The sequence below is a fragment of the Alosa alosa genome, chromosome 5, assembly GCF_017589495.1.
Source record: "Alosa alosa isolate M-15738 ecotype Scorff River chromosome 5, AALO_Geno_1.1, whole genome shotgun sequence".
NCBI classification, from domain to species: Eukaryota; Metazoa; Chordata; class Actinopteri; order Clupeiformes; family Clupeidae; genus Alosa; species Alosa alosa.
Window position 1 is genome coordinate 22,975,868 of NC_063193.1, and position 16,640 is coordinate 22,992,507.

General features: G+C 48.1%; 1 protein-coding gene across 10 annotated transcripts in view; it reads left to right on the plus strand.

Annotated features, from left to right (window-relative positions):
* The window catches only part of cabin1 (calcineurin binding protein 1), a 79,619-nt gene that overhangs the window by 32,146 nt on the left and 30,833 nt on the right, over positions 1-16,640 (plus strand). For all 10 annotated transcript variants that reach the window (XM_048244098.1, XM_048244099.1, XM_048244101.1 and 7 more), the window contains one exon: positions 4,712-4,825. In XM_048244098.1, the coding sequence (XP_048100055.1) occupies positions 4,712-4,825 (114 nt within the window). The remainder of the gene's footprint in view (positions 1-4,711; positions 4,826-16,640) is intronic.

Genomic DNA, 16,640 nt, shown 5'->3' on the forward strand with positions numbered 1-16,640 from the left:
GGATGCCAGACACTACCGTTGACCCCTCTGGAGGTGTCGTGGGCCCAACTCAATAAAACACTGATGAAGGACGGTAGGTGCGTGTTTGACAACCCCAGTGAAATGCGCATAAAGGCTGCTCTGTTGGTGATGCTTTTGGCACACTAAGAATGCTTTTGGTTGGGCATTTAGGCTACTGTCAGTGCATGTGATACCGTGAAGAAGGGCGTTTGCCTCTGCCGCCAGCCAACAATATCCTACATCATGTTTCGCAATGTTCAATAGGCCTGGTTGTTGATTGGCCACTGCGGGAAATCCCCTGCCTACAACACAAAGCATTTAACACCTATCCTGTCCTGTGTATATCGGAAGCTCCCCTCAGGGGGTGCCAGTGCAAGCTTGTGCCAGTGCCAGCTCGATAAATCGTCAAATTCACCAATAGGATATTATTATTTTTTGTCTACGGTTGCTATGCACTTGCACAGTCAGTCTATCAGAACTAGAAGCTAACTTAAGATGCTCTAAAATCTTGAGTATGAAATATATTAAATCCTATCTACAATCTTAACTTAAACTTAAGTGGTAAGTTAACCTAACCCAGGTTTGTTGATAAACCACATGCTTGGAATAGCCCCAGGGTTCTGTAGGCTTATCGAGATGTGCGGTTATAGACTGCCAACCACGCCTTTTTCCGTTAAAATAATGGACATGTCCAGAAAGCCTACATTTTCATTTACATTTTAAAACCATTACAATATAACTATCTCTGTCCATATCTCCATCCAGCTAAGTAGTACAAATGTTGTATTTCCTTATTGCCGATGTTCTCCCTACTTCCTGTTCTCCTGCTTTGCGTGTTTTCCATATCTCCCTGCTCTGCATACCTGACTGATACCTGTGGTATCACTGGTACTCATCTGAATCTAAACATGACTGATGTAGCCGGACATCAATAAGATACGCTTAGGACAGGGATATATCAAGTGTGTGTGTGTGTGTGTGTGTGTGTGATGGGAAGTCGGTCGGTGGATCACAGAAAAGTCAGTCAGAGACGGCCTGCAGGAGCTGCCTTGCTGTCCATGTCTATTTCTCCATGAATGAGTACTTGGTAATAATAAGGCAATAGCTCTTATAACAGTTAACTCTGTTAAAAGTGCCCTTGGAGACAATAATTAAAGTAGCCTGTTCAAGACATAATATTACTCCTTAAGTGTGATGGCAGAGTTGCATGCAAATCCATGGAGGCTTTTAATGGACACATAATTTACTTAGATAGCTGATTGAGGCCATTGCTGTCCTCTAGTACTGTCCACTGAGTATTGACATTTGGTGTGGACGGTGGAGTAGAGGCCAAGGCTTGCACGAAGTAGCTGTCAGTGCTGGCTGTGCTAATGGATAGACTGTGGATGGGAGACTTCAGAGCACAAGCACATGCGCTAGATCATGCCCTGATGTTTTAGGTAGGAAGGGGAAATTAGAAAAAAAAAGATATTCACATCCAGTTGTCTTCAACAATATGTAAGCAATATGATGATTGATAAACTGATTAAACCTAGCACAACCCATCCTCAGGAAGAAAGAAGTGGATAAATGAACATGGAAGAAGGGCATTTCAAGAGAGAAAGAATCGTACCAGTATATGACAGCAGTACATTATTTGTACTTGTTTGCTCATAATATCATCAAATGATACTCTGATACCCATGCAGAAAAATGATGATGACAATGACGGCCCCCCACAAGGTCTCATTCCAACAAATCCGACCCACTACCTTTATATGAGTTTGACACCCCTGCGCTAGAATAAAGATGAGCGCCTGCCAACCTCACGCCTTCATTTTGACTCCCCAGGTAGTGGATTTTGGAGGTCGGTCAAAAATGACATCCATTTCATTTATTTAAATTTATTCAGAAACGAGCACAAAAGCAACATCAGAGATCATATGCTTGACACACGGCATAAGGAGTTGGCTTTTGGAGTTTGGCCATCACGGTGGTAAGACAAGGAGCTGTGTCTTCAGTCGGTGCTGCGTTGGGCAGCCTGTAGTGTAGTTGTACTGGTCTGGCCTGTGCAGTGTATGGACAGTAATGTCCCTGCGTCCCTGCCTGCCTGCCTGCCTGAGGATTTCTCTCCCTTCCTGACAGGTGGTCAGGGAGGGGCGTGTTGGCATATGGCGCTCAGTAAACCTTCATATTTATGCATCTCTGCAGCATGGCACAGAAGCTCCTTTTGGATGATATAACTGTGTGTGTGTTCTTGTGTGTGTTAATCTGTTTGTGTGCATGCATGTGTGTGTTTTGCACACACTCTCCCCTATGTGCAAGATATTATGACCGTTCCAAGACATATATAGACATAAGCAATAGCAACCGCGTCCTGCACACTGTTGCATGCTGTCATTGTCCTTGGCTGGCTGACAGCAAGGTAGCACCCAGCAGGAGTGTGTGTGGTTCCCAGGGAGTGTCAGCAGTGTGTGTGTGTGTGTGTGTCACTCAGGAGTTGGTCTGTGTCTTACAAGGGAAGCCTCTGGGATGCCCTGTGATCACAGCATGCAGAGGGAGGTGTGCTAAGCAACAGTAGATAAGATGAAAAGCTCGGTCTCTGCTCTCCCTGTGCACTTCCATAGCACACAGCCTCTGAGTGGAATGTGCAGCCCGCTGCAGTCTAATGGCACCTGGGCTGGACTGGGCTGGTCTGCCTCCCACTGGTTATGCGGGCTGTCATCATATTTGGAGAGACATGCTTCCAATACTGGCACCCAAACCTTTTGGTTGTTTGTTTGTTTTGTTTGTTTATTGGTGCGTGTGTGTATCTAAAAGCAATTGCTGTGAATAGAATGGAATGCTAAGTTATGCTGGTCATAGGGGAGAGTGCAGGAAAAGGTGTGTTGGATAAGGGCTTAGCAGACAAAAGTGTATGCATAAACTAGCTGGGTCAATGCTAATGACTGTGTGTGTGTGTGTATGCGTCGGCCTGTGTGTGCGCGCATGAGCCTGTGTGTGTGTGTGTGTGCGTGTGCATGAGCCTGTGTGTGTGCGCACATAAGCCTGTGTGTGTGTATATGTGCACAGGAGCCTGTGTGTACGCATGAGCCTGTGTGTGTGTGTGCACACATGGGCCTGTGTGTGCGCATGAGCCTGTGTGTGTCGGTGTGTGTGTGCGCACATATGAGCCTGTGTGTGTGCGCATGAGTCTTTGTGTTTGTGTGTGCGCATAAGCCTGTGTGTGTGTATATGTGCACAGGAGCCTGTGTGTACGCATGAGCCTGTGTGTGTGTGTGCACACATGGACCTGTGTGTGTGTGCGCTCATGTGTGTGCGTGAGCCTGTGTGTGTGTCGGTGTGTGTGCGCACATATGAGCCTGTGTGTGTGCGCATGAGTCTTTGTGTGTGTGTGAAGCAGACTGGCAGTGGAGCACAGCAGGAGGTATTGTGCCTGTCACTGGGTCCCTGACTGCTCTTCTGATGCAGTCATATTCATATTCAAATTAGCCTGCACACGCTGACAGTCTAATGGTTCTCATCACTAGCACTAGGCCTGTGTGTGTGTGTGTGTGTGTGTGTGTGTGTGTGGTCTGTAGATAAAGCCACTGTGTAAGAAAACAACATCTGTGGCTATGGTAGGAGAAGAAAGGCAATGCAAATATGAAATATCTTCTGTGGCACATCAGACAACAGTACTTGTAATAGGCCCCAGTCCCAGAGTCCAGGATCATGCTTGTCACTCATCTCTTTTGAGCGGGAAGCAGAATTGGGTGATCTGTGAGTCTAATCGTTGCTCTGAACACCATCGCATGAACGTCCCATTTACTCCCATCAAACTGGGTGGGGAAACAGGGGCTTCAACAATCAATTATCAATTGATTAGTTTAATCAATTGGCGTTTAACTATTAAGTTAATTGCCATGTTTAATTACCATAATCTGTAATTTTTTTTAAGGAGGATTCCAGCCTGTTACACCTGTCTTGCTGGTTTACTCACTGCTAGATGACCTCTATTGCCATCATATTGTGTGAGAAAAATGAAGCTGTAAAAAACAGCCCATCATACTCATGTTGTGTCATGAGTTTGACTTCATTTGCTTGTGTTTATTTAGGCTGTAATGTCTCGCGCAGGGAGCCACAGATTGCTGCGTTGTTGTTGTCTCTTAATAAGCGAGTCGCTGCACCGGCTTCAGAGTTCAATTCCCCTCCTATTCATAACATTAAGGCTGAGTAATTAGCTGACTGTTATGCTGAATAATTTTATCCCAGTGCGATATTGAATAATATCTAATGCGATGTGGTGTCATTCCGTTAATTGACAGAAGAGCTCCGCGTCGCGCATCGGCGTCTGTGTGAGTGTAATGACTAATTTCACCCCTTTTCTGGTGAGCGTGTGACACCTCCTCCCAAGGGAAGTGTAGGTCTCCTCTCCTCTCTGCGCTCCATCTCTCTCTCTCTCTCTCCTCCTCCTCATTCTTTCCTGCATCATCTTCCCACCGCTCTCATCTTTGATCTCCTAAAGATATTCCGAAGTTGATATAGGAATATTTGTGTGTTGATATATGAGGTTCATATATTTGTGTAGGTGTATGATGTGTGTATTGTGTGTATATAAAATATTAAAACAACAAATGCACAGAGAGAGTGTGTGTGTGAGAAAGAGAGAACACGTGTGTGTGTGTGAGAGGGAGAGCGAGAGAGAGAGAAAGAGACAAACTCACTGAATATATTCTGTCTCTCCACACAGAACTTGCGGTGGGCACGAGATGTGTTGCTAGGAAGCAGTGTCCCATGGCAACAGCTGAAGCACATGCCAGCACAAGGACTTTTCTGCGAGAGGAACAAGACCAATCTGTTCAACGTAAGTCACTGGGTTCATGGCCACGGCTCTTGCTACCTGGACTCTGCTTTTTGAATTCCCCTTCGGCCATTGCTTTCAAACCACACCTACACACTCACACACACACTCACACACACACACACTCATACACACACACACACAGACACACTCTTTTGCAAGGTGAGCCTTTTCCTTAAGGGATGGCTTAACCTTTACATGCCTGTTAGCCAGTGTGGGTGTGTGTGGTGAAATCTTGCCAGCCTGGCATGCTGGTAGGCTTATCAGCACCAGTTTGGCAGATGTGTCATAGGTCAACAGGACTAAGATGATACCATTGTCACACGTGTGTGTGTGTGTGTGTGTGTGTGTGTGTGCGTGTGTGCGCGTGTGCGCGCGTGCGTGTGTGCGCGCGCCTGCGTGTGTGTGTGTGAGAATTCGGGCGTCTCCAAGACTCAGCTGGGTGGTGCGTGACTGCCAGATTAAGCGTCAGGCTGCATGTGGGTGCTGGTGAGTGGTGCTGTGCTGGGCGTCACACAGTACGCAGGACAGGAGGTGTGGCCCTGTTTGCGTGGGAGCTTTGTTGACTGTTGTTGAGATGACACGGCTGCTGGGTCTGTATGGGAGTTGGGGGCGTTAATAGATGCAGTTAAGTGTGTGTGTGTCACTGATAACTTTGAATGCACTGGTCTGAGTGTCTGTGTGTGCACTGAATGTGTGTGGGTGTTTGTGTCTCTGTGTGTATTGAACGTGTGTACTGAATGTGCTGAACGTGTGTGTGTGTGTGTGTGTGTGTGTGCGCGCGCGTGACTGAGAGGGAGTTGGCTGCTCTTGATGAGGAGGGTGTCGTGACTGACTTGTGAGTGTGTGATTCCTGAGATCCTGCTTTTCTCCCCCACCTCCCCACACTCCGCGCACTCACTCCTCTGGTCTTGGTCATTTTGTCTCAAGCAGCCCAGAGAACTAGGGCTGTGTGTGCATGCGTGCGTGCACTTCTATACAGGAAAGCGAATGTTCTGTGGACAGGGTGTACTTGGCTGGACTGGCTGGAGGGATTATGGCACATACTGCTAGATAAATCCTCTGCTGCCAAACATTGTTGGAGAGGTGGCACACTGGATATACCAGTTAGGTCATCTAGTCACTTTTAATGAGTTATATTTCATTTATATGACAAAATTACATCATTGTTTGTTTTTGTAAAATTATAAATGATTTACCCATTGGTGTTGCCATTTATTAGCATATTATATTGTAAAAACATTTAAGTAAAAGTATATATACTCTTTTGATCCCGTGAGGGGAAATTTGGTCTCTGCATTTATCCCAATCCGTGAATTAGTGAAACACACTCAGCACACAGTGAACACACAGTGAGGTGAAGCACACACAGCGGCGCTCGGGGAGCAGTGAGGAGTTAGGAGCCTTGCTCAAAGGCACTTCAGCCGTTCCTACTGGTTGGGGTTCGAACCGGCAACCCTCCAGTTACAAGTCCGAAGTGCTAACCTGTAGGCCTCGGCTGCCCTAACATTTGTTGTGCGAGTTAAGAGATGGGGTGACCCCTTACATTTGTACATCTGCTAATATCCATTCTTGAGATTCATTCTGCGATACATTCCTCTTTAAGACTTGGCAATCCCAGAAGTGACAGAAGCCATGCGCTGGGTGTCTGTGTACTGAGCGTGTGTGTGTGTGTGTGTGTGTGTGGGTGTGGGTGGATGTGGGTGGAGAGACACTGTGGTAGAGTCCATTGTCTAGCTGGGCATCAGGTGAAGCACCTGTCAACCTGGCACTGAATGCCTGCCTCACACAGAGCTAGAGAGAGAGACACGCCCACTCACCTCTACCACTGGACCTACAAGCGGGAGTGATAGACACACACACACACGTTCTCATGTACACACATGTCGCGCACGGCCGCACGCACACACCTACATGCCCAGTGGAGCTCTGTAAAGAGGGGCAACCCAAAAGACGTCAGTGAAGACGGGGAAAGGCGTTGAGAGAGCGAGGGCTGACGAGGGAGAGCTCCTGTCCTGAGCGCACTCTTCTCTCCACTCCATCTGCTCTGAGCACTATGTGGGACAGGCTGGCCGTGCTTCATCTCTCTCTCTCTCTCTCTCTCTCTCTCTCTCTCTCTCTCTCTCTCTCTCTGTCTCTTGCTTTTGCTCTCAAATGAAATTAATTAATTAAAAAATAAATTAAATTAGCTTTATTGCCATGACTGTGTTACAATGGATCGACTACAAACATAACAACAAACCATAAATGAGAAAGAACCCCCTTCTCTCTCGCTCCCTCCCCCTCCCTCGGCTGCCAGCCCTGATTCTGGGTACTGGGCCCACCGAGCCTGATCCACATGCTGTCCGAGTTTCACACAGGAGACGCTGGGCACGGTGGACATGAATAATTTAAACTTGCCTCGTTGCCAGATTTTGATCGACTTCATTTACCCATTTACCACACAAACAATTGGTTTGTTTGTGTGGTAACCACCCCCCACCCCCCCACACTGTCATGAGAGATTGATTTTTGAAACTTCCTGTTGAGGGAGGCGAGGCCAACTGTGAAAGTGAGACTGTATTTTGTATTGCGAAAAGGATGTTTGTTTGTTTGTTGTGATGGAGGGCTGTATTCCTGCCCTTGTGAAGCTCTCTCTCTCTCTCTCTATCTCTCTCTAGCTCTCTCTGAGCCGCAGGGGCCTGAGGGCGTGGGTCCCTCTGGCATGGCAACTTCTCTCTCCCCCCTCTCTGCTTCTGACAGTTTGAACAGGCGTGCTGTGGTCAGCCACGTGCCTCTCAGTGCGTGTACACACACACACACACACACACACACACACACACAGAGAAAGAGACAGAGGGATGGATGCACACATACAAACACAAACACAGAGCCATGCATGCCCTAAATGCATGCAAAACACAATCACACATATGTGCAGACATATGCTACCCACACACAGGCACCAAAACATGAGCAGACCCATCTTGATAAACTGCCAATCTGATTTGACATCATAGCAACCAGAACAGAGCCTGAGGACTAGTTGTGTATAGTTTATTTGACATTTCGACCCGTCAGACGATCACTCAATCACTGTTGCTTTTTCTCTGGAACGGTGCCGTACATTGTGTTTATTACTGTTTAAGTATCACAGCAAGGATGAAGCGGCCTAGAAGCTTTTTTCCAGTATTCTAGAAATGTGTTGCATAACCTGTGTGGGAGTCGTCTTCACCGTCTCTGCACTCCCAAAACCTCAAATCCACTCTGCCGTCTTGCGGTCTTATTTCAGCTATCCTGTCATTGGAGCCTACTAGCACTGCACATATCTAACAAGTGTGTGCTTGTTGAGGTGACAGCTCTGGTTGTCAGGGAGGATTAGCAGTGAGCCCCCCCCTATTAATTTATTCATTTAAATTTCAGTTCTGGAGATGACTTGCTATGAGAACTTTTTGAAGACGTTTGGCGCTTCTGCTGTCGGATTAGGGGCAGCGACACCTTTGAGCCATTGTTGTGTGTGTGTGTGTGTGTGTGTGTGTGTGTGTGTGTGTGTTTCCTCCTGTGGGCAGGGAAAAAAAAAATTCACACGGGGCGCAGATCCAGATTCTCATTTGAAAGTGCACAGTGGGGCGGGATTTATAATTAGTGCTGCTTGTAGTAGCGTTGTCACTGTTGGAGCCTGCCCTGTGTGTGTGTGTGTGTGTGTGTGTGTGTGTGTGTGTGTGGGTTCTGGTGTGGGCTGAGACTTGCAAAGGCAGCCCAGCCCTAGCTTGTTGAGTAGGTGGAGCCCTAAGACCTGGGGAACTGGTATGTGGAGTGTGTGGGGCATGAGACATGTGTTTGCCTCTGTGTGGAAATGAGTGAGTGAGAGTGTGTGTACGGGAGCCTGAGCAGTAGCTCTATGCTGGCATGTAAGTGAAGTGATGGCAGACGTTACTCTCTGTGCCAGGTTAAGGCTCCTGCAGCTCGGGTAAGCACTCGCCGTGTGTGTGTGTGTGTGTGTGTGTGCGCGTGCGTGCGTGCGCATGAGGCAGCAGGGTTTCTCCCGTGTTTAGAGTCAAAACAGGAAATGGGGAGAACCAGGTGCATCTGTGTGTGTACACATGATTAGCGTGCTTTGTGTGTGTGTGTGTGGTGCCATGCCTCAGTGTGTGTCAGGGCGGGGGTGCATGTTTGTGTTAAGTGTGTCTCCAGTAGAGTTCATGAGTTGGTGTGTGTGGACCTGTAAATAAGGAGTAGGAAGTGAATGTGGTCATGGCGAGGTATAGTTATTCTGTGTTCTTAGGCAGGACTCTCACAGTTGCTCATGCACACTGGCGCATAACAACTCCAGCATGCACTTACTCTCTCTCCTTCTCTTCCTCTCCTCCTCTCTCCCTCTCCTTCTCTCCTTCTCTTCTTCTCCTCCTCTCCCCCTCTCCTTCTCTCCTTCTCTCCCTCTCGCTCTCTCTCCCTCTCCTTCTCTTCCTCTCCTCCTCTCTCCCTCTCCTTCTCTCCTTCTCTTCTTCTCCTCCTTCTCCTCCTCTCCCCCTCTCCTTCTCTCCTTCTCTCCCTCTCGCTCTCTCTCCCTCTGTCTCTCTCTCCTTCTCTCTCTTTGTCCTTCTCTTCTACCATGTCTCCACACTACCCCACCCTTCTTCTCCTCTCTGGCTGTTCTCAGAGTTCTTGTTCACTCCTTCAGCATTTTCTCTTTGCTGGTGAAACACATGAGCACATTTGGCCTTCTTGCAGCCCTGTTGCTTGTTGTGCTTGATCACTCTATTTCTTTTCTCTCTCTCTCTCTCTCTCTCTGTCTCTCTCTCTCTCTCTCTCTCTCTGTCTGTCTTTGTCTATGTCTCTCGCCCCGTGTTTGTGCATGTCGTGTGTGGGCGTGTGCTTGCTGGGTGGGAGAATCCCCTTCTCTTCCCCTATTGGCTGGCACCCTCGTGAAAAGAGGCGGGCTCTTCAGTTGTGTGCAGAGCGAGCGAACGAGAGGGAGAGGAGAGGGAGGGGCAGGAGAGCAGGAAGAGGAGGAGGAAGGGGAGGAGGACGAAAGCCCAAGCAATCTGGGGTCAGGGGAGAGAGTAACGAGAGAAGAGCGTGCGAGAGAGAGAGAGAGAGAGAGAAGAGAGAGAGAGAGAGAAAAGCAAGCAAGAGTGAGTGAGCGAGAGGGTGCGTGGGCGTTTTTGTTTAGCGATGGCAGGGCTGGAGCGACAGAGCACAGGAGCACGAGAGGAGAGGAGCCAGTTAGTCCTTCTTCTTCCTCCTCTTCTTTCTTTTCATCATCTTTCCCTTCTGTCGGCGGCGTGCTTCGTGCCTGGGCCCTGACGCCACCAAAACTCTTCTCCTCCTCCTCCTCCTGCTCCTGCTCCCTCTCCTCCCCGGGAGGCTGCTGTGCTCTGCTCTCCTCCCCTCTCCTCCTCTCCTGGGCTCTCTCTCCTGCTGCTGGAGCTGTGTAGTGCGGGGGGGGGGCTGGAGGCTTGCGCTCTCGCTCGATCTCTCTCTGGCACTGGCGGAGCAGGCTGGCCTGAGCGTTCACCTCTTCCCCCTCTCTGCTGCCTGGCCACAGAGGAGTCCCATCAGCAACAGCCAACAACACCGCCCCTGCTATCGCTAATGCTGCAATTACTCCTAACTACTACTACTACTCCTAACAACTACTACTACTACTACAACTACTACTACTACTACATCAGCAACAGTAGCAGCAGTGCAGGGAGCCAGTGCAGTCACTTTCCTTTGGTGATGGTGAGTGTTTCAGGTTCTTTTTTGGCTTATCTTTGCTTTGCTTTTCTACCTTGTTTCTCTCTCTCTCTCTCTCTCTCTCTTCTCCTTCCTCTCCACCTCCTCTTCCTGCGCCGCTCTTGTGTTGTGTCTCTCTCTCTCTCTCTCTCTCTCTCTCTCTCTCTCTCTCTCTCTCTCTCTCTCTCGGCCGTGTTGTTGTTGTTGCTGCCCTGGTGGTGGTGGGTCGTTGCTGTGTTTACGTGTTTATGTTGGTGGTGGGAATGCTGCTGTTGGCTCTACTGCCTCCTCCGCTCCCGCTGCTGCTGGTGTTGGTGTTGACAGAGCAGGATGGAGTGTGTGTGTGTGTGTGTGTGGGGGGGGGGTTGGCTCAGTGGCCACACACACACACACACACACACACAGATGGCAGTTCCCCTGGCGCTCCCCTCTCCCTGGCTTCCTGCTCGCTTGCTTGCTCTTGCTCTCGTTCGTGCTCTCACTCTCACTCTCGTGTCTGTGTTTCTGTGTCAGCTCCGAGTGGTGGGAGTCACGCAGGCACCCCCCTCCTGCCACCCACACACACACACACACACACACACACATACAGCTACCCCTCCACCCCTCCATGCCCAGAAATGGAGCTTTTTCTTCCTCTGTTGTTGCTGCTGCTCCTGCCTGATGACTCAGAGAAGCCCCCACTCACTCACTCACTCACAGGGAGAGCCTCCCCCTTGTCCTCCCCTCCTCCCTCTCTTCACCTCTTCTCATCTCTCCTCTCTTTACTGTTCCTTGCTTCTGCTCTGTTGCGTTTGCTTCTGTCTCTGTCTCTACTCCCTTTTGCTCTCTGTGATCGCCCTCTCTCCTCTTCTCTCATGTCTCGTCTCTCTGCCATTCTGTCTCTCTCTCTCTCTCTCTCTGCTTTCTTTTCTTTAGCTTTTCTTTCTTTTCTCAGTCTTGTGCCCTCTGCTCTTCCCCATTTGTGCGGTCATAAGTGGACATGATTGGCTGCTCTCTGGTGGTTGGAAAGGCCCTTCTAGGTTATAGTCCCCTGTACTCACCGCAAAGACGTGTGCAAAAGCCTACCCTTCCAGGCTTAGTCTGCAGAGCTTGCAGTGCTAGTGGACAAGAAGGGGTTTCTCATATGATCTTAACCACGCACCTGTTGCCTAAGTAGACCTGTGTAGATTAGCTTTGTATGGCTAAACCGGGTTGAAAGGTAGCTTTTTATGTGATTCAGTATTGACCCTTTCAACAATAAAAACAAAAACAATGCTTGAACGTTCTATTTGGGCCCCAATCTACTTCCTCTGCATTAAGATAACATATGGAATGTTAAAAAGGAAGTCTTGTGGGGCCAACTATGATGCTGATAATGGAACTCTCTTGAAAGGGTCTATAATTCACTCAGAGATGGTACGTGACTGAAAGCTAGTATTGTGTGTCCATATAGGAACTCCCCTTTTCAACTTCCCCAATGTCAACATCCTGGGGACCCGTTTAGTGCAAAGAGGGTACCTAATGTGGGACTAAACTGAAGTGGCTAAAACATTCATGTTCGGTCCAGAACAGCATATTGTTACATAGTGCAATGCCAGGTGTTCAGAGGTGCAGTTCAGCCTAGTCTGTTTATCATTGAAAGGAATTTGAAGCCATTAGTTTAAGGTTAAAGAATTACGTTGTGTCGCTTTCAGCCTACAAGCGACACAATTTTTTATCAAATTGCCCTGTATGGTAAAAATAGGCCTAGGTCTTACTCACTACATGGCTTTAGCTTTGAGACAATTTAAGAGTCTATGACACCTGTGGAGTATTAGGAGCTTGGCACGCTGTTGTTTTTTTACAGGCCTGTGATGAATCATAGAAGAATGCCCTTGTTTCAAATCAGAACCATCTTTTCCGTAGGTGTGGAGAGGAGAGAGCAGAGAGAGAAGCCAGAGCGACAGCAGAGATGGTTAAATAAATCCACATGCTCGCTGAACGCGCGTCTGTCTAATGAGGGCTCTACTTGGCCGACCAGACTGGAACTAGACAAACTAGCGCACACTGAAGCTTATACTCTTCCTGTTGCATCTTTTGGGAGCATATCAAAGCACATATTTTGTTTTTTTTGGGTGTGTTTTGGCTCTAAGCCATCGTCAGCATTCATCTTCGTCAGCTCCTTATTATAAATGAACCAGACAGAGCATATGATCAAAGTCTTTACTTGAAAAGTTGAGCGTGTCATCTCCATCTTCTCTTCTCTGAGAGAGTTATGGGGGGGGGGGGGTGATGGGGAGTGCTGGGTGTACATGGGAACTGATGAGGCAGAGTGTGGGAGGGGGGGGGATTCCCCATTGGAGGGAGTGCACACGGTGTTCTCCTGGAGTCCCAGCAGCAAGCCCTCTCTTCTCCTTCCCTCTCTCTCTCTCTTCTCCTTCTCTCTCTCTCTCTTCTCCTTCACTCTCTCTCTCTTCTCCTTCACTCTCTCTCTTCTCCTTCACTCTCTCTCTCTCTTCTCCTTCACTCTCTCTCTCTTCTCCTTCAGTCTCTCTTCTCCTTCAGTCTCTCTTCTCCTTCACTCTCTCTTCTCCTTCACTCTCTCTCTCTCCTCCTTCTGCCTGGATGGTTTATTTATTGGAGAGCAGCTCTCCTTTATGGCCCTCACCACTGTTTGCTGTACGTCTCCTGCACTGCTGTCGTGCACTTGCTTTGCATGTTGCTTCCTACATTCATTTCATTCTCTCTTTATTTATTTCTGTTTTGCTTTTCTTAATTACTTTGTGCTGTCTTTCTCCTCCTCTGTTCCCTTATGTTGCTCTTTCTCTCTCTCTCTCTCTCTCTCTCTCTCTTTCTCTCTCTTTTGTCCCCCCCCCCTCGTCCTGGCTCTCACCCTGAGGCTGCTGGAGTGCACTGAAGACAGATTATTTGGGCACGGAGCTGAATTATTGATGTGAACATGGCTATGCTGCTGTGTTTGCTGCCTGATTAAACCGCAGACTGTAAATGGCTTGTGATGCTCTGTTTGGGCGGCTGTGATGCAACACCGCCTCCGTCAGCTCGTTATCACCCTCCTTTGTGCTGAACACACACACACACACACACACACACACACATATATACACCCTCTCACTTTATTTTTTGTTCAAGTATGACACATGCATGCATACACACACACATCTACAGGGTATGCCCCCTTCTCCCTCAAACACACACCTTTGTCCACACGCAAACGCCTAATCATTTAAATGACTCGTTTCCTGTTTACGCTTGCGTCTCCATTAGTGAACTGCAACAATCAAACAGGTCTGTGAGCACACTTCATGACACACACACACACACACACACACCAGCCTCTCACTTTTCCCTGCTGACCAATCAGCATGAGTCTTGATCCCTGTCTGCACCCGCTTTCATGATCTTTCAGATTCCAGTGAGATTCTCTCTCTCTCTCTCTCTCTCTCTCTCTCTCTCTCTCTCACTCTTACTCTTGCACTCTCTTTTACGTCCACCCACATCCTCACAGGCCACTGGCCATTCATCTTGTGTGTCCAAGAGACAGAGAGCAGACCGATGGAGTTGCGCGCTCTGCGTCGGGGTGGTGTTGGTGTGCATCACAGCTGTGAACCAGAGTTTGTGGGGGCTCGTCCAGCTTACATTGTTTTTCCACAGTCTTTGGTTCATACGAATGTTTCTGGCTCAAAGGTCCCCTCTTTTGTGCTCGGGACGCAAACATGTCGAATGCGAACAAGCCCTTGGGTCAAAGAGCGTGTTTACTGGCAAGGATTGATGGATGTGGCGGCTAATGGTGTGCCAAATATAGTCAAATTCCTTTCGGACGCCACAAGAGTAAACTGCTGTGCACATAAACAAAAGGTCCATGTTCATCCGTGAATTTCTTCCACTGCTCTCTCTCTCTCTGTCCCTGTCTTTGTCTCTCTCTCTCTCTTTCTTTCTTTCTTTCTTTCTTTCTTTCTTTCTTTCTTTCTTTCTTTCTCTCTCACACACACAGACACACACTCTCACACAAGCACACAGAATTTAAAGCATGGCAGTTAAATTCTGGTAAATCTGCTTGATCTGAAATGCTGTGGAGTAATCTGCCCAAAGCCACTCTGTTTTTGTGTGTGTGTGTGTGTGTGTGGCTGTAATGGGGATGCCGTGCCAGAGAGGAAGTGTGTGACATTATGTCTGTTTATCAGAGGGAACACGGCCCTCCCCTACTGCCCCAGCCCCTACCCTCCTCTCTCTCTCTCCCTTTCTCCCTCTCGTTCTTTTTCTTCCACTCTCTCCATCTTCTACTCTCTCTCTCTCTCTCTCTCTCCTCTGTCTCTCTCTCTCCCTTTCTCCCTCTCGTTCTTTATCTTCCACTCTCTCCATCTTCCACTCTCTCTCTCTCTCTCTCTCCCCCTCTGTCTCTCTCTCTCTCCCTTTCTCCCTCTCGTTCTTTATCTTCCACTCTCTCCATCTTCCACTCTCTCTCTCTCTCTCTCTCCTCTCTCTCTCTCTCTCTCCCTTTCTCCCTCTCGTTCTTTATCTTCCACTCTCTCCATCTTCCACTCTCTCTCTCTCTCTCTCTCCGTCCCCTCCTGGGAGGCTTTCTGTAATCTGTGCAGTGAAAGGGTAAAGCCCTGTGAGAGCTCTGTGTCTGATCCTCATCTTCTCCAGACACACACACACACACACACACACACACACACACACATACACATACACATCCACACATCACATCATGCTGCCTTCACACTAATACAAGCAGTGTGTATACAATAGTCTTTCATAATGTCCTTTTTGGTTTGTATTACAGTATGTTTTATTCTGTTCTCTTTTTTAACTCATCAAAAAAAAATATTTAAGCTTTGGTCAGAATGTTTTTCATACCAGCTGGTGTTATTTTATAAACGAACGGAGCTTTTAATGCAATAACGGAGAAGATTATGTTATGTCATCACAATATTTACTTTTGCATGCAGTCCATTCTGGGCAGAACTTTTTGTTAAAAGTGACGTAGAGGAGGCCCAGTGCACCGCGAGCGTTTAAGAAATACTATTAATCAGGTATTCAGGTACTCGCTGTGAGGAATTGCAGCATTTTTGTTTTTACTGCACGTTCATTCACTTACTAGCATCATGCACATATTATCTCCTTCCCCCTTCTGGTTCACTACTGTTGCCAGGCCAGGAGAACACTGCACCATAGAGACCCCCCCACTCCACTCCACTCCCCACTCCCCGCCTCTCCTCTCCTCTCCTCTCCTCCCTAAATGCATGGGCGGTAAATGCGTACACTTTCTGAGTAGGGGGCCAGGCGAGCATGGACTGCAGGTGGACTGAATGGGGGATTGTGCAGTGAGAGAGAGAGAGAGAGAGAGAGATGGCTTGTTGTGAAGGAGGAAGCAGCGTGGTGCTCTTGTCATGGCGGGCTGTCAAACGAGCCACCTCATTTGGTTGGCCTCATCACGATAAGGCCAGACCACCACGTGTGTCTCCAGAGAGGGTAATTTTGTGTGTGTGCTTTGATAATGTCCTTGTGGTCAAGCGTGACCGTGTGTGTGTGTTCTATTTTTCTCCATGTAGCAGATGGCCCTGGTCTTCCTGGTTTAATGCAAGAGTGCAACCTGTGGCCGCTTGTGGTTTGGGCCAGGGTAAGGCTGGAGTTATATATATATATAGCTTGGCCCAGGATAAGGTTGGAGTTCTATATAGTTTGGTCCAGGATAAGGTTGGAGTTATATATAGCTTGGCCCAGGATAAGGTTGGAGTTCTATATAGTTTGGGCCAGGATAAGGTTGGAGTTCTATATAGTTTGGGCCAGGATAAGGTTGGAGTTCTATATAGCTTGGCCCAGGATAAGGTTGGAGTTCTATATAGCTTGGCCCAGGATAAGGTTGGAGTTCTATATAGTTTGGTCCAGGATAAGGTTGGAGTTATATATAGTTTGGTCCAGGATAAGGTTGGAGTTATATATAGCTTGGCCCAGGATAAGGTTGGAGTTCTATATAGCTTGGCCCAGGATAAGGTTGGAGTTCTATATAGTTTGGTCCAGGATAAGGTTGGAGTTCTAAATAGTTTGGCCCAGGATAAGGTTGGAGTTCTATATAGTTTGGTCCAGGATAGGATTGGAGTTCTATATAGTTTGGTCCAGGATAAGGTTGGAGTTC